The 24,025-nt window shown below is 42.6% G+C and overlaps 1 protein-coding gene across 2 annotated transcripts; it reads left to right on the forward strand.

Moving 5' to 3' along the window:
- The first annotated feature begins 572 nt into the window (after window positions 1–572).
- Window positions 573–13,862, forward strand: LOC146756568 (ankyrin repeat domain-containing protein 26-like). 2 transcript variants are annotated; one of them, XM_085523980.1, is made up of 11 exons: window positions 573–1,557; window positions 1,802–1,954; window positions 3,224–3,399; window positions 3,595–3,661; window positions 6,129–6,241; window positions 6,649–6,790; window positions 7,543–7,836; window positions 8,524–8,756; window positions 9,144–9,390; window positions 11,313–11,358; window positions 12,871–13,862. In XM_085523980.1, the coding sequence occupies exons 1-11, from the start codon at window positions 670–672 to the stop codon at window positions 13,011–13,013; spliced, it is 2,502 nt and encodes an 833-aa protein (XP_085380106.1). In that variant the 5' UTR covers window positions 573–669; the 3' UTR covers window positions 13,014–13,862. The 2 variants fall into 2 exon arrangements, with proteins under 2 accessions (XP_085380106.1, XP_085380107.1); XM_085523981.1 differs by lacking the exons at window positions 573–1,557; window positions 1,802–1,954; window positions 3,224–3,399; window positions 3,595–3,661 and adding an exon at window positions 5,014–5,209.
- The last annotated feature ends 10,163 nt before the right edge of the window (window positions 13,863–24,025 follow it).

Here is a 24,025-nt window from a genome sequence, read left to right on the forward strand (position 1 = left end):
CAGTCCTCTTCTGTGTCTCACTTCATTAATAGCCTTTGGAAATCTCATACAACTCAATTTATCCAGCAGTATTGCTAGATTTTGGTAAACTGAAAATGGATTGGCACATTTTCTGAAGCATTTCTAAATATTAGTAGAAGAGATGTAGACTTAAGACCTTGCAGTGGGGTAAAGTAAGTGTAGTTATTGTGCTTTTGGAAATCTTAGTAGGAAGCCACTGGAAAATAAGACATTGTGTTCCCAGTCTCTTAAACTGCCTGCTGTTCTTCACTGTATAGTTGTTACAATCATTTCTAAGGTTTCTACCCGTGAAATGTCCAGATATCTGGAGATTCACTAGGAAAGAAGCTGGCTGAGGCTGTTTGTGATCCTATTACTTGGCTTTTGAATTCGTTATTATACTGTCATCACTTTCTTGTTTCCATGTCCTTCATCTTTTTGCTTAATAAATTATTTTTATCACAGCCCATGAGTTCTGTTTTGTTTCCTGTTCTCTCCCTCATCCCACTTAGTGATGAGAGTGTGGTGCCTAGCTGCCTGATGGGTTAAACCTGAATTTATTTCCCAGCTAACTATTCATTATTGTCCTTTATCACACAGAAATCTGACACTAATGACAGAGAAAAGGATCTGCTACACAGAAATCAGTTACTGCAAGAAGAGATTGCTATGCTAAGACTAGAACTCGATCAAGTAAAACTTAAGCACCAGGAGGATGAAGGAAAATACTTAGAGGAAAATGAGTCTTTGAAAGAAAAGAATGATTCTCTTCAGAAGGAACTTAAACTGAGTGAGGAAACCTTAACACAGACAGTATTTCAGTACAATGGACAGCTGAATTTACTCAAGACGGAATCTGCAATGCTAACTTCCAAGCTTGAACAGAAAAAAGAAAGCAAAGACAGACTGGAAACAGAGATTGAATCATTCTGTTCCCGCTTGAATGCAGTGGTTCAAGATCTCGAACATCATCAGTCATTGAAAAGTGATGCCGAACGAACATTTCAGAGAGAACGTGATGAATGGCTTCGTTTACAAGACAAGCTCCATCGTGAGCTCTCTGAGGTGCGAGAGAGCAACAAGAGCTTGTCTCAGCAGCTGAGTAAAACGGAAAGCAAAGTTAATAGTCTAGAAAACGAGCTTCACCAGTTGGAACAAACACTTCGAGAAAAAACACTGCTTTTAGAAATGACACAAAAAGACTTAAATCAAGCCCAGCGTCAAGCAAAAGAAAATGAGCATGCGTGGCAACTTGAGAAAGATCAAGTCAGTAAATTTATGATAAAGCATGAATCTATGCAGGAACAATTGGCCCAGCTCCAAAGTGAAAACCTTTTACTCCGTCAGCAGCTGGAAGATTTGCGGAACAAGGAGATCATCAAAGAAAAGGTTGTGAATGATGTCCAGGACAGATTTCATGATATGTTCAACAAACTCAGAGCTGACAGTGAAAAGCAGGTTTACCTCATGGAAGAGAGAAACAAGGAATTAAATACCAAGTGTACTGATTTAAAGGAACAAGTCTTTAAATATGAGACTGACAAAGTAGAAAGAGAGGTAAGCTATACAATTAGAATAAATTAAAATGTTTCAATTCATAAAATGATTTTGTATTTCTAAAATGCATCAGGTGTAAGTTTTACACATAGGACCAAATTGTGTTGTTTTGTTGTGGTTCATTGTTTTTTCTCTTAGAATTAAGGAGGACCGGTAAATGACTGAACTGTATAATATAGTCAGTTTAAAGGAGTAAAGTAAAGTCAAGTTTCATGTTTTTCCTCATGTTTATCTGTTTCCTTAGGGTTTGGTCAGACAGCTGCAGCAGGAGCTTGCTGATGCTCTTAAAAAGCAGTCTATGTCAGAAGCTTCCCTTGTAGTTACTACATGCTACCGCAGTGACCTTGAGGAAGACAAATTGCACTTGCAGAAGGAACTGGACAGGATTAAAGCTAAGGTACAGAGAGGCTGTAACTTACACATAAAATCTGAGGGTGATTTTTCCCTGTTTCTGGTGAAGAAGAGAAAAATAATGTTCTGAGAGCAAGTACCAGAGAGAGCTAAGGAGGTTAGCAGTGATACCCTGTCATAATTCATGAAGCTGGTGAAATCTTTGCCAGCTGGCCTCCTCCTCTGTAGTGAAAGATAAGTGTTACTAGAATCATCAAAAAGCCAACTAGTTTCTTTTGCAAGTAGGAGCCGTTCTTCAGCCCCACAGCTAAAGTTCTTCTTGTGGCTCCAGGGTGTTGTAGCAGTGTTCTTTCTTTTCCCAACTTACTTCCCTCTCCTGGTGTCAAACACAATTAAGAATTTATTTGTGGATGGGATGTGTACAAACTACCAACTATCTGAAGCAACATTACACAGGTGCTCTGAATTTACAAATTGTTTTTCTGTGTCTTATAAGGTTGGTTGTAAACACTATAAGGTGGTCTTTATCCCCTTAGTCTTCTCAACTTGCCCCTTGTCATCTGTGATCACAGTCATGCCTGTGCCAAATCAGAGCAGAGAGTTCAAAGTATAAGCAAATGTCCTCCTATCCTAGAAATAAATTCAGGGGTATAGATTTAAAGACAAGTATATGAACTGCATTGTTCTGTGCACTTGGTGTCCATGACTGGGTGGTCTTCGACACAAAGTCATTATGTCTTTAACTGGAGAAGATCTGTATTTGATAAGCTGCTTTGCAAAATGACCTGGTGTCTCAGCAGGTTATCGCTTTTGGTTTGGCCAAGTTTGGTGTCTGATTTCTGAGAAAAAGTAGAAATACTGGACAGCTGAATTTGAGTTTTTCTTTTTTGCTCTCTGTGAGAGTTGTGGGTTTTTTCTGAAACATCTACCATAATAACATACTAATGAGCTGTGAAATCACTTTAGGAAAAGGATGAGGTTTTTTTGGTTAATATTTTCGATAGAATAGCAAACAAGTAATTTCAGGATGTCACAAGCCACTGAGAAGGTAGGATTGGCAGTGTCAATGCTCATAATGGTGTTATAGAAAATCCTTTGTGCAGATGGGAGAGGCCAGTGTCACAGATGATGAAATATCATCTGTTATTGTTCATTTGCTAAGAGAAATGAAGGCTTGAATGAATTGGAAACGATTCCAGTACTTTGGGTAGGGGGTGTATGTAGATACATGCAATATCCAAATTCTTCAGTGCTCACTGAGCTCTCTATACTGAACCTAACCGGGCTGCTGAGGATTCTCATTGCTACTTTACAGTTACATGACTCTGAAAAACAGCGTATTCAATATGAGCGTTGCATTCAAGATTTGAAGACTGACCTAGATAATAAGGAAAGACAAATATCAGCTTCTAACCAAAAAATGAAAGACCTTCTGTTAGCAGCTTCCAGAAGCAGTTCTACAATAAAGCAGCTGGAAGAACATGTCCAACGGTAAGAAAATAACAGAGTGAAGCAAGGTTTTGCTTTCTGGGATTCTCTGAAAACGTCAGAATTGCCTTGTTGCATCATCAGGGTAAAACATGATTTTAAAAGAAGCTCTTGCTTTAAATAGCATTCTTTCACACCATTCTTTTGCAGTGTGCGCTATTATGGATTTGTCTAATAAGATCTGTGCTTCTCTTTAAGGCTTGAAATGGAAAATGCCAGGGTGGAAGCTGCTGCGCAACACCAGGACAAGAGAACTGAAGCCTCAGTAAGCCAGTCATAAACTTCCCTTTTATTTATTTATTTTTTATTTTTTTATGTGAGCTTCTGAGCCTATTTAGATATTTTTCGTGGGGAAGTTATGTGGTTTTCCTGGGGATCATAGGGGAGCTGAGTCATCTGAGCTGTGGTGTGACTGTAGGGTACTCTGAAAATCCTGATGGTCTATTCTCCAGTTTTGAGAGTTTTCCCATAAGGTAAAGGTTGTAAATCTCCACCTTTCACTGCTGCCATTTCTGTCTTTGCAGTAGTATGAAAATGTTTGTGTTCATCAGCATGATTCTTTTGATGGATAGGACGGACAGTGTCAGCAGGAGGGAGATGTGTGGTTGAGATCTGGGAGGGGAAACCTGGATGTGAGAAATCTATTTTATCTTCAGAGCTTTGTCATAGTTTCCACCTGAGCTCATTAGGTTCTTTTTCCATTTGTGAATATGTGTTGGTACTTTACTGCCCCGCAGGGGGCTGAGGTAAGGAAAGAACAACTAGGTGAAGTAATGCTGTGCAGTCAGTGGCAGGCAGCTGGGAAGTAGCTGGTGCGCATGCATGGCTTAGCATCTTGTGTAACCTTGGAATATTCTTTAATTAGTTTGCTGTTGGAAAATTAAGCTGCTATAGGGAGAATAAGAAGGATCTAGTGGAAGGGAAAAGCTGTTGATTATCTGCACCAGAAAAGTCTGAGTTCTTTTCCAGGTTCCTTTCCTGTCATCTTCTTTTGGTGATATACCAATTAGAAGGTTTTTAGCATTTTTAACCCTTCTGTATTTTACCCATACATTGTCACATAGGGAGAACCGACATTTAACATATCCTGTAAAGACACATGAGGAAGTTTTATGAGTTTGTCATATAAGCCTTTAAGCTCAGGTTTTTATGTCCTTCTGTACGTCAGGGATGTCTCTCTTTTTCTTAAAATGTGCTATTCAAAGCACGTAGACAACTTTCATTCTTTACAAAGGGAACTGAATAAGCAAACTTGTTTACACACAAATGCATCTGTGATGCAAATCTTTGCTCCTTTGTGTAAAAGGATAAGTAACATTGCTGTTCTGAAAACATTTTCTTGCTCTGAGGAGATCTGCAGTTATTTCACAGTCAGTAAGTGTAGGGAATTTTAAGAAAACTGTGAGTTAATGTTGTATGTGTGTCTTCTTATCTCCAAATGATGTAACCTCATTTTATCGTATAGAGAGCATTCACTTTTTCCACTAGCATTAAGTGCTATTCTTGATGGTGCTTCTCAAGCCATCTTTTATAAACTCAGTGTAACATTCACTATAGATCCTTAGTTGTGAGAGCTTAGCCCTGCCTCCATTTGAGTTAATAGTTTATAATGCAGTTTATGTGCAGTGTTGTCTCTCTGGTTATCTTGGCATTCCCTTTGTCATTGTTGTTTCCATAGATACAAAATCAGAATATGTTGGCTATGACATCCAGAGGCTCATGCATGATGTGCGAGGAAGATCGAAAGTCGAGAGCCCACCTTGAAGACCATATTGCTAAACTGAGTAGGGAAAATGCTGAGCTTTTAGAAGAAGTGAGCCCAGAAAACAGTCCCTAACACCTAGCCAATACCCAGAGCAATGCTGACATTTTCTTGAGTTCTTACATACTCTGATTTTATATCCCTGCTACTCAGGCCCTGAGTACTATTGTGATTTGGGTGTCATGAAGGAATTGAATAAAAGCCAAGAGAATATCTCGGAGTTGTGCTGTCAGAAAGACGGTGTGGTTTGATACCAGTTGAGCACATGGAGCAAGGCAGCAGTTCCTGTGTTCTTTATTTGATTTCCTTCTGGTTATTGTCTGACCCCTTGATTTCCAAGCAGGATTAAAACACCCCTTATTTTCAGTGCAGTGTACGGAGGAACTGCTGCATGTTTTCAGAATAACAGGAGCTTAAAACCCTTGCAGAATAAATAAGGTGCAAATGCAAACTACAGAACTAGTTGCCAGTTCTCCTGTAGTTTGTCTGAAAAAACACCATGAGGAACAGCAACTAAATTAGTAAACACCCACAAATAAGATATGGAAGTAATGACTGAGAAGACACTGGTGAATTCCAGAAAAGCAGACTCTTCCACAAGAGCCTGCTGGTCATTGGAATGAATGCTGTAGAGTGTGCAGTGTTCTCCAGGGCTGTGGCTACCTGTGCAAGCTGACCTATTAGCAGAGGAACTGCGGAAGCTGTTCTCTAGCATCTTTTTTCCAGCTTTTTGGGACGAAGCCCAATAAGGGGGCAGAGGAGCATTTGCTTCAGCAGGGGCGTTAATTGGTATCCCTAGGTCTTGGCCCGCTTGTGTGAAGCCTGAAGTGATTTAAATGTTTACAAGAATCCTGTGCCTCAGTGTTCTGCTGAATGTGGCAAAAGGATGGATATGTGCTATCTGCAGTTGCTATGTGTACTGTCCTGTGCTGAGTGTATCATGTATTTTTGTTTGTTTGTTTTTTGAAAGTGTGAGAATGAAAGAAAGAATGTGAAGAAGCCGATAGAATTGAAACAACCACTTGAAGCATGTCTTGACCAGGAAAGGGAAAGAAATACTGAACTGCAGAAGGAATGTGACAGGTATGGTTCACTAGTACTTGAATGAGAGCTCATGTAGGTTAGAAGTCAGGCTTTAAGGAACTTGCATGTAAAAGCAGGTGTGTTTAACTCTGAGCAAATTCAGATCTCACATCAGTTCTTGCAAGACAGTTCTGGTACATGAGCCTATGATTTTCTGTAGCTGCCATAAGAAGAGCAAATGTAGGCTGCCTTGCACTTCTGGGAGGGAAGTCTTTTTTTCCTCTGTTGAGGTGAAATTTGGACCCTCCAGGTGATCTATTGCATTGAAATGCTGGTTTTTCTTATTAACTTTTGGCCTGTTGAGCATGTTAAAAATGAAGCAAGCCATAGCTATGCTTTTCTTGTACAAGCGTGACAAATAGATACCTAGTTCCTTTGCTTATTTTCTTGACTGATTTGTTGTGCAGGTTCAAGAGCCTTTTGAAGAAAGCTGTGAAAAAACTAAAGATGCATGAAGCCAAAGAAAGAGACTCCCAGTTCAATTTCCAGGGAGAAATGAAGAACAGGTATTCTGAAATGGTGAATGAAGTTGAAAAATCAAGAACAAAGGCAAGTTCTTGTTGTTTCTTTTTGGTTTTTTTGGTGTTTTTTTTTTTTTTTTGTTGTTGTTGTTGTTTGTTTGTTTGTTTGTTGTTGTTGTTTTGTTTGGGTCATGTTAATTTCTAGAGACTTGTAATATTCTTTTCAGTAGGTATGGAAAAGTTATATTTCTGGGAGAGAAAATTGGCTTCACAGTTGACCTTGGAAACTACTGAAACATCTCATATTTTGTACATATTCTTGCAACCAGACACTGGATTTGACCTAGAGAGAAAATACCTTCCTTTACCACTGCTGTGGAAGCTGCTTTTTGAAGCACTGTTTACAAAGCTTTCAAGAGCAATGGCAGGAGGAGTACTTGTTTCCTGTGCCCAGTTAACTCTGTACTGGAACATTCCCCCTGAAGCATGATAGGCATTCTTTCTGCTGTCTGGGTAGAGTGGTTTGATTTCCATCGAGCAGTAGAGCAGTGCACAAAAGAATGGCCCTAGTGCCTTTCAGCACACTCCCGTAAGTGAAATTCTGCTAGTTTGCTACTTGTTGATCTTTTACTTGCTGCAGAACTGAGGAAGGTTGTAAGTCAAGGAACCCTATTGGCAAGAACTTAAAAGTTGTTCTTCCCTTAAAAGATGATCTTGTCTTTCCTTTGACTCGGGTACTGAGTCAGCAGATGACAGTTACAGACTTGATGGTCTTCCCCTTCATAAATTTTCAGAGAATAATTTTACACCCCTCTAAGTTCATTTTATTACTGTCTGTAGGTTACTGAACTTTCTCATCAGCTGGATTTAGAGTGTAAAAAATGCGTCCAACTACAAGGACAAAACCATTATTTGCAAGAACTGCTGGCTCTAAACATGAAAAAACATGAAAAACTAGAGAAGACCAGATGCCAGCTGAAAGAAGAGGTGGCAAACCTGAGACAACATCTGGAGGCTGTCCACAATGTGCACATGATGACTTACAACCAAATCGAACGATACAAGAAAGAAGTGGAAGAGCGAGCTGCACAAGAAATAAATCAAAAACTTCAAGAAGTCAATTTGTTTTTGCAGGTAAGTGAATTTGTTGTGTATGTCTGTAGTTTTTATTATGTAACTTCTTTTTGCCATTTCTTGTTCGTACTTTGGTTTTTTGTGTTAGTGCCATACTTCTATATTTCCTGAAGGGAAGTGGAAGAATGGAAAATTGTTTGGCGAAAGTGCTTTTGTGTGTGTAATTTGCCTGCAGGTCCCCAAGCTAATAGCCGTCCCTTGACAGACTTCTGTTTTGCAGTTCTTAGAAGAAGCTATGGCCATCTGGTCATCTTGTTATTGCTGTTCATCACATGAATGCTATAACTTAGAGATGGCTTGGCCATACGTACAGGTTATGTTTTATCATTGTACAGGATAAAATGCTCAGGGAAGAAGTCACTGAAGTTACCGTGGGGCAGAAAGAGTGGGGATGGGATTCTCATAATTTCTTTGTAGAATCCTTTTTGTGTGCCCTGTCCTTCAGCCATAGCATTCTTTTAGTAGCTGCTCCCATAAGTAATATTGCTAAGAGCAGATCTGTCTGGATGAAAACAGTTATTTAACGTGTTGGTTCCAGGGTTTTGCCTTGATTGCTGATAGTAGTGAAAAGGTCCAGTTGACTCAGTTGAGTAAAACTGGGCCCTTTAAATTGGTTATGGGCAACCGTATGGGGAGATGCAGTTCACTTTTTCTTTGCAATGGTTGAAATTGTATTATCTGCTTCAGGTCCAGGCAGCCTCACAAGACAAGATAGAACAAATCAGAGAAAATCATCACGCCTCGCTGAGAGACCAGCTGAAGTGCAGAATAAAAGAGGTTGAATGTGAGTTGGACAAAATAAAAAATACCAAAGACAGTATTTTTCAAAACGAATCTATGCTTGCGGAAGTGGAAAAATACAAAGAGCTGCATCGTGAAGAAATGAAAATGAGAATAAGGCTAGCAAATAAGCTGGAAAGGTAAGTGCGTGCTTTTTTGGAGTGGTAACAAGACGTGAAGTAGCAGTAGCTTGCATGAAAAACCTTGTACTGTTTCCTCCTAAAATCCTTTTTCTGTGTCTTGTCAGCACTATGGATGTAAGCGTAACCCTCTAAAACCTTTCCCCTTTATTTTTGGAACCACCATCATTTCACTTCAGTGTTCTAGCAGTCACACCACTAGTTATGGCATCACTGGCCCATGTTTGAAGTTGATAGCATTTTAACACATGGCCTTTGGGCCCCTCTCATTTTGGACTTCTAATGCCTTCTCTTTTCAAAAGCTGAATAGTAGTCAAAGACCTGGAAGAAGTGACTCTGCAAAAATATTATCAAAGATAATTCTTTGTGTGTTTTTAAATATTTCAGAACAACCAAGAGACTTGCAGAAGCCAATTGTAAGCTCTTTGAGGAACGCCAAAGAAACAAATCTTTAATTGCGAGCAGCACTGTCAGTGGTGGTCCTACTGCAAGTCCAGGAAAATATTCAGCTGAACTGGGAAATCTCAGAAACAATTCCACACTAAACAGAAGCTCCAGCCAAGGGGAATGCTTCCTAGATGCTGCTGGGACTGCATTATTGGCAAGAAAAAAAGTTGAAGTGTACATGGATAAGGTAAGCATTGTGAAATACTCTTCAGTGATGAAGACTTTAGGTCATTAAGATTGTACAGAATTCCTAGAGTGCTCAGACACCAAAAATACTGACATCTAAATGATGAACTATCTAACTGTATATACACATAACTATGTACTTATGTAAGGTTTTTGTATTGGTTTTTTTTTCTTTTTTTTCAACTAGAGAAAATTTAATAAGCAGCTGCTGTGGCATTGGAAGTTCCCAGCTAAGCTATTTATTAAACTTTACTGTATAGAATGTGCATAAGTGTATGACATACTTGAAATGGATAACTTTGACATCTTTGCTCAGCCCATCAGACATCTCTGGTCAAGCCACGTTGTTTTTTTCCTTACTGATCTTCATTTTTAGTTTCTTTTAGTACATTAATACTAACAAAGACATCCTTTAAAACTAGGATGATGTGAGTATGATTGCTTTGCTTCTTCCTATACAGTCTGCTGTGGGATGCATGCTGTGCCTAGTAAACATTTCTTTTTGTGCTTCCTGCTATGTATTATTACCTGAGAAAACAACAACCTACTCTTCAAGTCTTCACAGCTTTATAATATTTTGCAGCAATTTATACATGATTGCAACTTCTGCAATAGCTTTGAAGTACTTTGCCAGTTGTGCTGCTTAGTACTTGGCCTGTTCACCAGGCTACTTAAAAAGACAAGAGTTTACCTGACACTGAGCCTTGTCTTTGCTTCAGTTATACCTCAGATTTTTCCAGTAATCTGTTTCCTTTATTGGGAAAAAAAAAAAAACAACAAAAAAAACCACCTCTGTATTGCCATTAAATTCAAACTAAGTGCTGCCTTCTTGGATGGAGGAGATTACAAGTTCTCCTGACAGTAAAGTTCATAATAACTGGAAACTAAGGAACTTAAATTGGAGTTTGCCTCGTGTAGTCATCTTGCACTTTTGTTTTTATGTAAAGCTCTCAGTGCACATTTGGTGTTTTTCAAAGTAAGGGAGGTTATCTGAAGTAGAGTGTGAGCATCTCCTGGGATGAGGAAGCTCGTGTAGATTTTGGCTTTGATTTTGCAAAAGCTTTGATAAAGCTTCAGGGATAAGAAGCTGAAAATACTTTACGCCGCTGTTATTCAAAATGCTGGTATCAATTACTTTGTCCATGCAACTGTTTGAAAAAACAAATTGCACTGATTACAAACAAGAGAAAGAAATGCAGCTCTGAAAAGTGGGTGCAGGAAATAATAGTGACTTCTGCTAGCTGCAACCAGCGTGAGTGCATGGATTCATGAAACCAGTTTTCCTACTGGTAGCATAAGAAAGGGAACACCTACTTCCCATTCCATCTCTCAGTTTCTGTTTCCTTTCTGATTTTATTTCCTGTCTGCACTCCTGATTTTTAGCAGTCTTATAAATTTCCACTCTTTTGACTTCTGCCTGTTCCTCTTGTTCTTTTACTTGGCACCACCGAGAAATTTATTGCTCTGTCTTCTTTATGCTGCATCCCACAGTCAGATAATTACACCTGTAGGTGAGACCACAAGCCTTCTGTTCTCCAGGCTTAACAGTCCTGATGCTCTCAGCCTCTCCACGTAAGCCACATGCTCCAAGCACTTAACTGTATTTGCTAATTACATGAGTCTGGAAGCTATATGCTGTCTGTTTTGACAATTACTTCTATGCGTTAAAGACCTGATGGAAAATAACACAGGAGTCGCAAATATCTTCAAATGTAAATGATCGCATACGGTGTTTGGACTGTGGCCCTTTAAAAGGTCTAATTTCTCCTTATGAAAACTTTGCATTCAGAATAAATGACAGTAAATAAACATCTCCTGGGAGAGCGAGGGGCAAATGCTCCTTTCTAGCGATCCAAGCTGGTTTCTGTTACTTAATAAAATGTGCAGTGTTATTTATAATGCATGTGTTATTTATAATTCTAGGTACAGAAGGAATTGGAGGAAGAAATCAATAAGGAACTTCAGCAAGGTAATATGCTACTCTGATATCAGTGTTTTTAAGGAAGGTGATGACTGTTCGTAACTTCTATGTAATTATTTTCAAAAGTTGTCAAGATTTGTGCTGTTTGAAGCACAGTGTGGGGCTGTTTTTAACTCTAACTTAGAGAGTTTTAATGGAAAACTTCCTGCTAACCAATATACTCTTCAGAATGTTCTGCAGCTACTTTTGAGAAGAAGCATGGAGAGCAAACCATCTCCCCCGCACAGATACACTTGGCTTAAGTTCAAGTCACCTTTCATCCTCAGGCACAAACATCAAATGTAAAAAAAAAAAAAAAAAAGCCCAGAAATAAGATTGTTATGGACTTCTGTCACTACTTCTCTTTCTGCATACATTCATTGCATTCAGCACTTCAAATATACCATATACATTTTCTGGTGTTCTTAATTTTTGCTCGCTCTTTTTCATTGCTTTTTTTTGTACCTGACATGTTGTCATACTTGTCTTTGGATAAAGAAGAATCAGTGGAAAAGATAGCCTTTCTTTAGGTAAAAATCATTCAGCAATATATAGGCAAACACAGCATGAACTGATTGCTTTTAATATGCAGTGTAAAGCCTGTTCTATAATAAAAGGCCAGGTCTTCAGAGAAGAATTCATACTGTTTCACAATTAGCATTCTGCCAGAGTCACTGCTGCTGTTCCTAGAGTTATTTTGAAGCAGGGAGCCCTTGAGAATCCAGCTGTTGCTTCACAGCTCTTCCAATTTCCCTGAATAGACAGAAACCCATTGCCATGTGCTCATTTGCATATTCAAACATAATTACATGTGTAGTAGGAGCCGTAGTATTTGCTTGGTCTGGGGATCTTGTCTGGAAAAGGCTGATGGATGGAAGTACTGAAAATCCTTTTCTGCTTCCATCGAAGATGTGTTTCCATGAACGAAAGAGGGTTTAGCCAGGGAAAGTTAAGACATCCCTGGCAGTTAAAGTTAAGGCTAAAACTTTCATATATATATATGGGCATGTAATAACAGGATGCGGAGAAATGGCTGTAAACTTGAAAGTAGGTAGATTTAGACTAGATATTAGGAAGAAACTCTTTACTTCCTAATGTAAGGGTGGTGAGACTCTGGAACAGGTTGCTTAGAGATGTTGTGCATAGCCCCCATCTTGCAGGCATTCAGAGCCAGTCCGGATGGGGCTCTGAGGAACCTGGTCTAGAGGGAGCTGTCCCTGCCTATAGAAGGGAGATTGGAACTGGGTGATCTTAAAAGGTCCCTTCCAGCCCAAACCATTCTGTGTTTCTAAAACCTGGAATTTCTTTAACTAGCTTTAAAAATTGTATTGGCTGATCATTGAATGTGAAAAAATGTTTCTTCCTTTATGCCTTCCTTTTTGATTTGTGTTTTCCTTGGAAGTTTTTAAATATCTCTCTAGAGCATAGCCTGATCAGTTATCAGTAATGTTTTTACAGTGACTGATTTGACTCAATCTACTGTAAAAGTAACATCGTCAATCTTGTTTCTTTTCTTTCCAGCCACCGCTGAGCTTGAAACTGCTAGAGCTTCTCTAATGAAATCTACTTATGGATCTTCAAAAAATCTCAATGTTGACCAGGATCCCCTTTGCAGAGCGGTACAGGAGTACCGGGATGTTTTAAACCAAAATTACCTGATCTAAATATATTTTTATTTAAAATGTAAAGGGAAAAGTACTGGAGATCATTTGTTTACATAGGAGGTCTGTGACTTCCCATCCTGCAGCTTAGTGTGGAAACATCTTTACTGCGGTTTGAATATAAATTTTAAATATATTAAATAGGTTGACACTCTGCACTTACCTGTTGGTCACCGAGGGGTAGTCAGTTTATTTTGCACTCAGGATAAGAACCATATCTATTTTTAATTACTGTCAGACTGAGTAAGGTTGGCTCTTGAACTTGACGGAACTGTCAAAATGTTTTTGACACATTATTTTGCTCCATGTTTTTTGTTAAAGGTTTTACCAGAAGCATTCCTTTGGTTCTATTTAACCCTTCCACTGTTTGTGGTAGAGTCTCCAGTGTTATTTTAACGTATAGGAGATTTTGATTGGATTCCTGCCAGCTGTTTCCGTCCTGATGCTGTGAATATTTCTGCTGGTTAAGTGGAAGTTTTAGCAGTGATTAAGCTGGAGAAGAATGCACTTTACATTGCTGTCACTTCCACGCACCTAGGGTTTAAAAATACTGTGCTTGTGTAGCAGTGCCAAGAAAGCTTTAATGTGACCTTTTTGATATTTCTGACTTGATATCCTTGTTGGATTTTGCATTAGAATTTGACCCATCTTAAGACATTCACAGTTGGTAGATGAACACATGATGAACCTGAAGCGGTTCATAGTGGGAAGAAGGAAAATTAATGTTTCAACCTTCTGTCCAATTGGTACTGCACCTTTTTATATGAATGTATTTTATGACACTAATATGCTATATTTAATTCCAGATATTTATGTTCCAACTTGGTATTTAATAAACTTTCATATCTGGTACATCTTTGTTTTATTCTGTTGGCCTTCTTGACTTGCTTTCCACCTCATTCCTTGCCTCTATGACTTGCTACAGTCCTCCTCTGCTCACTTCCATCTCTCCTTCTGGTGCCTTCAGTCTGCCCTGAGATCAGACAAGTGGCCAGCATGCATTTGTGTTCTTTTCCTCCTGGGTACTTGAAGCAGTGGGGCAAACAGCTACTATATGTCATAAGGTTTGTCATCATAGAAATTAAGGGGTATATGCTTGAAACAAGTGTGGAGGGTTGTGATTTTAATGGGTGTGCTGAACCACTTTCAGGTCTTCGGTGGTGATTCATTAACAGGAAGCCGAGGGTAAAGTCTCTGTTGTAAACCTGGCCATGCTTGGGAGGGGGTTCTTTGGAGCCTTTTCTGCAGGTTGGCCATTCCTTTATGAGATAACTTCTGGTGGCCCTTTGTGCTCTCTCCAGCTGGTACAAGCCAGGAGCCAGGTGGAAGAATATCTCCAGCAGAATCCAGAAAGCAAAGCACTCATAGAGTACCTTGCGCTTCTCCATGTTGGTTAAAGCCAGTTCTCCCTCCTCATTTGTCAGAGGGAGTGCACTCTCCCAGGTCTGTCACTTCTGCCCAGTGCACCTGTAGGCTCCCTTCTGGTTAATTTTACATCCCTCGCCAAGTTCAGTTCCATCTGTGCCTCAGCCTTCCTGATCCCATGCATGTCCAGACGGCATCCCTGGCCCCTTCCCAGCTACCTGTCCCTGCTTCCACTGCATACAACAAGCATGCGGGGCAGGGCCAACCAAGGAGTCCTATTAAAACTAGTGCCACCAAAAACAGCTGACGAGCCTTGGTAATTGAGACTCCTTGCTGGGAGGCACTGAGGCCCCGAATTTGCCACCAAAAATAACCTCTCCAGAGCAGTTTGCTGTTATCTGGGGGCACATGTCACAGATGTTAAGAAGACTCTACTGCCTCTGATAAAATAGAAGGCTACTACCCACTCAAGGTCTCATTCAAGTAGGGTCCCAGGAGGCTGCAAAAAAGGAAATTACAGAACATTAAAAGGGACTTTGAATCCCTTGGGGAGATGTTAAAGGGAGCAGGAACACAAGTAGTCTTCTCTGTACTGCTGACTGGGGGCTGAGAAATGAAGAGGGAGAATGGGCCAGGTAAATTACTGGCTCAGGTAATGGTGTCAGATCAAGGTTTTGGTTACTGTGATCTTGGGCAGGCCTTTGAGAGACCAGGTATGTGGACATCAGACAGAATGTGACAGAGCAGGTGGGGCAAAAGCATGCTGGGGAGCAAGCTGGTTGGATTGATTACCAGCACTTTAAACTAGATTCAGTGCAGGGAGTGGATAGTTCCTTGTGATAGAGAAGGGACAGGGAATGCTGTCATTTAAGGAAACTGCAGGGGAAATCCTCAATTTGTGAGGAGTCTTGTATTTCGATATCATATTTAGTAAAATAAGTTTTTCCTCCTTAGATTGCCGCTGTTTTTATCCCATTCCCCTTTTTCCCCCTCCTTTCTGGGCCCCTGGGGGGGCCTACGGGGTGGCTTCCCCTGTCACGGGCATAGGTAAATCTAAGTAACCCATGACAGATTTTTTAAAGACTAGTCAAATGCAGCAGTGGGTGTGGAGAAAGAACAAAGAAATCTGTAACGGACTGTGATCAATTATTATAATTTCCATTGCCATCGGACTAGCAGCTGCGCCGAGCCCGGGACCGGACCGAGTTAGAGTTGGGCTGCCGGAGCAGTGAGGCGGAGCGTGTGTGGCCCCTTGGGGTTCGGTGCCTGCGGATATGATATCGAAATACAAGATAACACAATATAATATAATTGAGGCTAACAAATCGAACAAACAGAGAGAGAGAGAGTCCCCGAAAACAGAGAGGCCTACTGTGAACTCTATGCGACACGGCTGGAACGCTTCCCACTCTCCGAGAAGTCCGAGAGAAGGAGGAGGGCACTCCAGCCTGGGAACGAGATTATACAGCGTCCTGGTCCCGTGACTTATCATATCCCAGAGAACAACAGGGGTAACGTAGTCTTCTTCTGTGGACTGCACATTCAATAGAAGTATCCATACTTTACATGATGTTATGATGTGGAATACTGATAGCAAAATTACAAAATTACAAAACCATGACACACGGTGAACACCAACCCCGTGTGGCTGCAGTACTTGATGGAAACGACATTATTTGGGTGACCCTTGAGGGAAGCAATTTCCTGACCCGTCACCAAGTTCCACATCTTACAGCTCCGGTCTGTAGGAAGAAGAACGTGACTGAGAGAGTTGGGCTGGGGAGTTCCTCCGTGGCGTGGAGGCACCGACTCCTTCCCAAGCGCTGCCTCCCACCACCCACAGCTCCTCTCCAGGGCAATGGAGCCAGCCTGCTCCAGCACCTGGACATCAGAAGGCAGGGACAGGGGAGCAGTCCAGAAGGAGCCATCCCTGCGATGCACCCCAATTCCCCACGCCAGCCTGGGGAGATCTATGAGAATAGCGCATAAAAAGCCAGCAGCCCCCACACCTGTTCTGTCCAATATATGCCTTTTTAGGCAGTGAAAAGCAGTTCATCGGTGGCATCCAGGCAGAGCACAGGCTTGGTGTGTCCTTCTGCCACAGAGACGCACTGCAGTGGGGCTGTCCGGGCATTCTTGGTGCCACCCACTGGATTAATGATGACCCCTGCATGGGAAAAAAAGAAGGTGGGGTAGGTATGTGGAAAGGCACAGCACTGTAAGGTCCTACAGGCATGGGAAAGCACGAGCTGCCTCACCCCCAAGCATCTTCCACTTCCTGGTAGGGCAATGGGCCCCTCCATCTGAACTCAGGCATATCTGAGCAATCATCTTCATGGAAAACCTTGGCATCTCCCCACTAGCAGCCCCTGCCTAACGGCTCTGCCCGGGTGACACAGACTGTGAGACATGATGCTCACGGCCTCTGCTCTGAGCCAGGAAACTCAGCTCATTGGACCTCAGCTCAGTTGAGGACAAACTGCACTTTCTCCATTCTGAAGCTCTGCCAGGAACGCTTCATTAGACCAATTTCATGGCAGTTCCTTCAAGCTGCCAGCCAGCCTGTGGTTGGCAAAGTTTGGAAACGGAGCTGTACTCCTTTTAAAACCAACAGGATGACAGGGGGCAGCACTGGCATTTGCACCCAGCACCCTGTCCCCGATGCTGGCTCAGAGGATCCATCCTCACCAAACCTTCTTCCAAGGGATGCCCTGCAGGCACCTCATCCCTCCGGCCACAGCATCTGCCAATCACTTCCACATCAGAGTGTTCAGAACACTGAGGTCCAGCAGCCCCACTGCTGCAGTCCTGAGCTATGTGGACACCAGCAGCTCTTTCCTGCTGGCATTCCAAGCGCTGCCTGGGGCTCTGAGCTATGCTAAATCTTTTCCCATGAGTAGGCAAAACAAGGCAGGAGGCTGGAGAAGGGCAGGCCCAGGGCTGCATGAGGTCTGCATTAGTCAGGAGGGTGAAAGTAAGCTCATTAATTCGGGTTTCGAAGTCACCCGCGTGCGATCTCCTTCTCAATTTGCAGCTTTGCTCACACATTCAGCAGCTCTCCTCTGACCCCTAGTGTTGCTACTGGTCTCGAAGTGACACCGAGACCAAAGGGAAATCCCGGCTCCCCAGGGTGAGATGCGATCAGAGCAAACAGCTCAAGGTGACAAAGCACACACGCGCCTGGAGCCGTGTATCCAGTGGTTGCTGAGAGCAGAGCACCCATCAGCACCAGAGGTGCTCCTAAAGGGCAATGAGAAGGTTGTCCTTGCACTGGGACAAACTCAGGAGCACATTCACCCCGAGGCTGAGCTCTGCACAGCAGTGACTTGGCTTCTGGGGCAGAGAACTCTTCTCACACAGGACCCAGCACTGCAGAGGTACAGCCAAGAGTGGGGAACGCCTGCACGTATTTCCCTGGAAGATGCTTGCAAGAAAAACACACTGACAGTGCCCAGTGTTGCTCACCCCAGCATTACAGTCCTGCTGGAGAGCCAGGGATGCGACAGGACATGCTGACAAGAAATGACACAGAGTGTGTGATGAGGACCTCAATCTGCTTATTATGTGGATGATGCGGAGAGGTCTGGCTGATGGAGCTTCTCACTGTCTGAGTCGGTCAGCATTAGAGAAAGCCAGCATGGAGTTCTGTGAGCTTTTGCAGGAGACGAAGAGGCGCAGAAGCTGCTACCCACCTTTGGTGCTCTTAGAAAGTTAACTGAGAGAATTGGAAGGGAGACCATCAGCTGACCAAATGGACACCAATAGGTCAGGTCCTGATCAGACCCGACGGAGGGCCATGGCTCCCAGACCCTATGCCACTCCTTGTCAAGGGCAGGAAACACGTCTGTGTCGGGACCCCAAGTGGGCCCTGCTGGCTGCCGGCACATTGGGTTAAGCCGGCACCAAATGACGAGCCATCCTGAGCACCGTGAGGATCTGAACATCTCAGCACCAGTTTTGGTCAACAACTCCTTGGTTAATGTCTCCAGTGCAGCCAGTGATTTGACGTCAGCACTGGGCAGCGGCTGCTGGTAACGGCACATGAGACAGCGTTGCTCCCAATGTGCCTGAAGGTCCGAACTGGGAATCCAGCCTTCATGCCGGACTGATAGTTCGTGAGCGGGGGAGACCTTGTTCCTGGATAGTCCCCCAGTGGTGGACATTCAGAACGATTCTGCACAGCCAATATGTTTTTGTCTTCTTATTTGGTTATGGAGTGTGACATTATAATGCACACTGGACAGAACTGGATTGCCATGAAGATTCTGTACAATAGTGTTACATTGAACTTGGAGAAGTTGTAACTCCATTGTGTACTGTGCTGTTATCTTGAACTTGAATGCACTGTTCTCTACAAGTTGACTAAGTGTTGCCATACAGCATTTCACAATTTTTAGGCAGATTGCTGTTGTGTGCTTTCAGGTTTGTAGTCACTGCAGCTGCATCTCTTTGGTATGTTATTATGACAGTTTCATTGTTTTTTGCATATGTTTAATGATTGATTCATTTGCGGAATAGCCTTAAATGTGCAAATCACCTTTGGGGTAACAGGGAGTATGCAGGGGAACCTTTACAGGGGCTGCAGATAATAAAGAGGGGGGTGATGTTGGGTATTGGGCAGGTGGTGCCTGCGTGCACCAGGGCTGGAGTCATGGAGGTCACGGGTATCTGATAGGGGTGGTCACCTGTACCACTATATAGGGATTGTGGTGCGGCATTAAACTGGTACTTTCAGTGTTACACACTGTGTGTTCTGGTTAGCATTTGGGCTGCTGTGCTAACAGATGTCTCTGGGGTTATCTTGTTTTAAAATGGAAGAGCTCGTAAGGAGCAGAGGGATGTGAGGTATTTCTAGTCCGCTTCATGCTCCCGATTCCAGAACCCTTCCAATTGTGAGGAAACAGAAGTGCTGAGCTGTGTGCGTGTTCCACGGTGCAGAGTCCAGTGACAGTTGGTGCCCGGCGTCTGTGCAGGGCAGCACCGAGGTTGTTAGAAGCATAGGAATCTGCCAGAGAGGAATCTGATGTGAAGGTACTAAAGGTAAAAGGCAGCATTTCTATCAGTACTGGAGGAGGGTAGGAAACTTTGTCCTTAAGTGCTGTTTTTGTTCCCTTTGTCATGCAGTCAATCCAGCAACTAACTTGAGAACTCGACTTCTCCTCTCTTTAGTTTAGATTTGGGGAAATTCCCTGAAAAAAAAAAAAAAAAAAAAAAAAAATTTCCTCGAAAATTCACTAGTGTCTGTGTGAGTAAAAGGTTCCAACCTTTATTGACTATCGGAAATGCTTAGCTCAGAAATGTGCAGCACTTTAATGAAAGAGTTCTGAATCACTTGAATTTGATCTTCTGTCTGGCCTGGTTGCAGGTTTTACTGCATTTGGTACCTTAAAAAATACAACAACAAAACAAATCTAAAATATCAAAATATTTGATTTTTATATCAGAAAAGAAAAAAAAAAATGAACCAACCCAAACCCTTGTTGTGGCTGAGCAGAACGTGCTGCAGCTCCATGCAGTGCTGAGTTACAGTATACAGGCACATGTGTGTGGATTTGTGTATTGATACGCACTGTCATGCTTTTGCTGTACAGGTAATAAAGACGGAGGATGGTTTTTGTGGATTCTTCAAAGGTGAAAAATCCTTGAAGACCAGAAATTCCAACTTACAGAATTTGACATAGGCAAAGTGAGGAGGAAAATTCTTCCTAACCTGTTATAATTAATTAATTCACGGATTCAGTGTTGGTTCGGCCTACAGGAGAAGTGAACTGCAAAGCTTTGAAGATCACTGTATTTGCTGAGGTTGTCCAGGTGGTTGAGCTTGAAGACCTGCAGCGGTCAGACAAATGTGTTGGGGTTACTCACTGCTGTCACTCGTGGTGTTGAAGGAGGGGCTCCATTGGAGGGCTTGCAGCCGTGCAGCCCAGGGACTCCGTGCTGAGTCAGGGTGATGTTACTAGAGTTTGACCAGTGTTGAGGAGGGCAATGTTTTGAAACAACTGCTCCTGAGAGACTGATTGAATGAAGAGAACAAAGCTGGGAAGACGGGTGGGCATTCCTCATTCTTTTCTGCTTTTTGGTGTTTTGCTTAGGGTTCCTTTTCAAAAGAAGATTTCACTGATCAAGACTGTAGAAGACTTTCAGTCCAAGGAAGCACGAGCCAGCTCTTTGAGAAGCACAGGAAGAGCTGCACAGAGATCCCCGAGACCAGAACTGCTTCTGTGCGCTCATCCAGCATGTCGATTAAAGGAAATGATTGCTATTTCTACTTCTATTCCACTTGTAAAAAGGTCTGCTTGGGTTTTTTCCTTCATTTTTTCTTTCTTTCAGTTCTGAAGTTAAGAGGAATGGGTAGAATAAGTAGAAGTATTACTGGTCTTCAGCAAACTTCATAACTAATTGCATTGTACAATAGAGCAACTCGCTAAAAATGAGCTCAAAGCATGGCCAGTTCTCAGGCTGTACTATTTCATTTTCCTCTCTTGGTTTCCATTGGGTTACAGGGAGACAACTGTCCCTTCAGGCACTGTGAAGCCGCTTTGGGCAATGAAACCATCTGCACGCTGTGGAAGGAGGGCCGCTGCTTCAGGAATGTCTGCAGGTTCAGGCACATGGAGATCAGTGTGAGTGTTGGCTCCTCAGAGTTTATCACCAAACCCACTTCTCATTTCTTTAGGTGGGCTGAATGTGCTTTTGCAGATTAGGTTCATTTGCTTTGAAATGATGATGGTTCCTACGGTTAAGAATAGGGGAGGAAGCAGAGGGAAGAGAGCTCAATGGCATTGGTATATCATAGCAGAATATTCTTGTAGTTGATACCAACAGTGTTCTATCAACAGATGCTAAAGAACCACATCAATCAGACAAGCATTCTGCAAGGTGTGTTAGTTTAACCCCTTCTAAACTGGTGTCCTCACCCACAGAATGCTAGGAAAGCTCAGTGAGCCTGGTGCTCCCAGCCTGCGCACTCTTCAGAGTGGTGTTTGAGTGCTGCTTTGTGGCAGTCTGCTCACTGGCACCATCTGGAGCTCAGTCTCCCTTTGCAGATCTTAGGTCCACGTTACCATCAGCTCTTCTTCCTTTCTGTCTTCAGAAAAAACGCAGCATGATTTCCTGCTACTGGGAGAACCAGCCAGGAGGCTGCCAGAAATCCAACTGTGCCTTCCATCACACCAAGGGACGTTACCTCAATGGGGTTTTCTTTCCACCAAGCCAAAGTGAGTTTGTCTTTTTTAGGTACGAAAGATTAACTCTATTACTCACAGGTGGGTATAGTGTCATAAAGAATGCCAGGTAACGTTCACTTGTGAGCTGATAGATAGGTTCAGAGCTGAACTTTGTGCGCTTCTGATACCTCAGTTTTATCTTGCATGCTCAGCTTCTCTCTGCTCCTGTGGCCTTTGCCTTGCAGGTTGTTCTCCTGCATTTAAGCTTTTTCTGGGTGTCAGGGAGATGAATGTTGTGTAGGGGGGGATTTCTTTGTTCACAGAGAAGCCATTTGGATGGGCAAGTGGAGACTCAGCATTTATCTGTGTGGGTTTTCAGCCTTGCCTGCCATCTTTGTGCAGTGGATAATCTGATTGAATTCCTACCGCATAACTGAAGAGACTGATTTTTTCTTTGCTTGTACAGACCAGCTTTCTAAGGAGGGAGAAGAAACAAAAACACCTGTCCAGCAACCAGCTGAAGAAAACCATCATGGATTGCAGATAATTTCCACATCAAAATCTGATGCTGATACAAAACAAGGTATTCCAGGATTAATCAGAAGCACTTGCCAATTAACTCCAAAGCAATTCATTGTACAAACACAACAGAACATAGGGTTGCTGAATGGAATCAGCTATTTCCATGATCTTGTTCCTACCTTGTAACTTCATGTGCCTTTCAGATTAGGAAGGTAAACTCCTTTGTTTACATCATTAGAGCAAGACGAGGCCACAGCATGGAGTTTAAGTGCCTGTATGTGCATCTTTTCAACCACTGGTGAAAGCCACATTTGCTGATAGAGGAATCTAATGTCATATGGATGGGATAAAGTAAGGGATAAAGCCTACTTTTAATATCCAGAAGGATGAAAGGAGGGCAGCAGACAGACATCAGGTCCATGGTGCTCTTAGCTGTGGGGAGAGCTGACAGGGTTTGTTCTGCATGCTTCTGAGCAGGAGGCAGTTTGCAGAGCTGTGGTCCTCAGCGTGTGCCTCTGTCCCTCAGTCTCATTTACTGCTCTGTGTTCCCAGATGACAGTTTGAATGCTGGAATAAAAACACTTGGATCAGAAGGACCTTCAGGAGCTCCTGCTCATCGGCTCAAATCTCAGATTGTTCGTGTGCCTAAGAAGGAGAATGTGCGGACACTGGTCAGCACTGTGATGCTGCCTGCAAAGCAGGGTAATGATGAGTACCTTTGCTTCCATTTGGTGGCTCCTAAGTGGAATGGATAAATTACAATTGGGACTTACCCTGAGTGCATTACAGTTGCAATATAATTTTGTGTCAGGGCTGTCAAAGTGGTGTCTTTTGGTTGTATTTGTTTTGGGTGGGAGATGGGCTCACAAGACAGTAATTCTGTTAGTTTCTGTCAAATAAGCACTTTGTTTTTCTTTGTTTTAGGGGAGGTGCCTGTGAGTCAACGGAATACTGCTGATAAACCTGGAAAACGGAAATCCTCTGTAGGTAAGGGCTGCTTGTGAGCTGCTGTTTGGCTGCCTCCACGTAAATGGGAGGGCACTGCTGAAGCAGGAGGGAGGAAAGTGTGTCGTGGGTCTGTGATGACTCCAAGTGGCACACAAGTGTAGCAGCTGAAAGGTGAATTTGAGAACATACACTTGGAGAAACCAAAGTTTGTGGTTGACTTGTAAAAATCTTTCTCCAAAGGAATTATCTTAGGAATGTTGTTGTTTTCTCTCTGTAGCTGATGTCAGTGGCCTTCCGCTGAAGCGCAGCCTCGTAGAAAGGCTGGGGAAGAAGATCGAGGTTGACAGAGCACCAAGGAGAGGTAAATGGTCATCGGTGTTTGCTGCACAGATTCTCTAGGCTTTCTGCTCATTCTTTCTCAGGAGCGTTGTTGTTGGGAACACGTATATTCTGTAATATTATGACAAATCTGGAAACTTGAGCTCTCGTTGTAATTTCTTGTAATCCTTATGCTTCTCCTTTCTTGATGATGACAGAGAAGGGTGCCAAGCCAGCAGGGGAGATCTGGAAGAAGAGACGACTGGAAGAAGAGAAGCAAAAAGTAGAAGAGGTTCTTACTGAGAAGAGATCTAAGGATAAGCGCAAGAAGAAGAGAATTTTCCCTCCACCTGAGCCTGGTAACGTGAAACTGGAAGAGCCACCGCGTAAAATCAAGCGATTGGAAGAAATGCATATTAAAAGCTTAGAAGAAATCAAGCAGGAGAAAGCCCTGCGGATGCAGCAGATCGCAAAGCCAGCAGGTAACGAGGTGTTTCACTGTCTGCTCTGCTGAAGTGCTTCCCCTGTCAAGCAAATGGAGTTTGCTTAGAATTGCCTGGGCTGTTTCTTACCAAATGCAAAGGCAGGAAGTGCCAGGATGTCCATCCATGTGTTTTTCCATTGAATCCGTGGTGTCTGCCTGCTTCATTCTGGAGAATTCATTCGCTGTGAGGTTTTGTAATTCAGTTTCTCCTG

The sequence above is a fragment of the Coturnix japonica genome, chromosome 26, assembly GCF_054131305.1.
Source record: "Coturnix japonica strain WE chromosome 26, WE-NBRP24, whole genome shotgun sequence".
Lineage (NCBI taxonomy): Eukaryota > Metazoa > Chordata > Aves > Galliformes > Phasianidae > Coturnix > Coturnix japonica.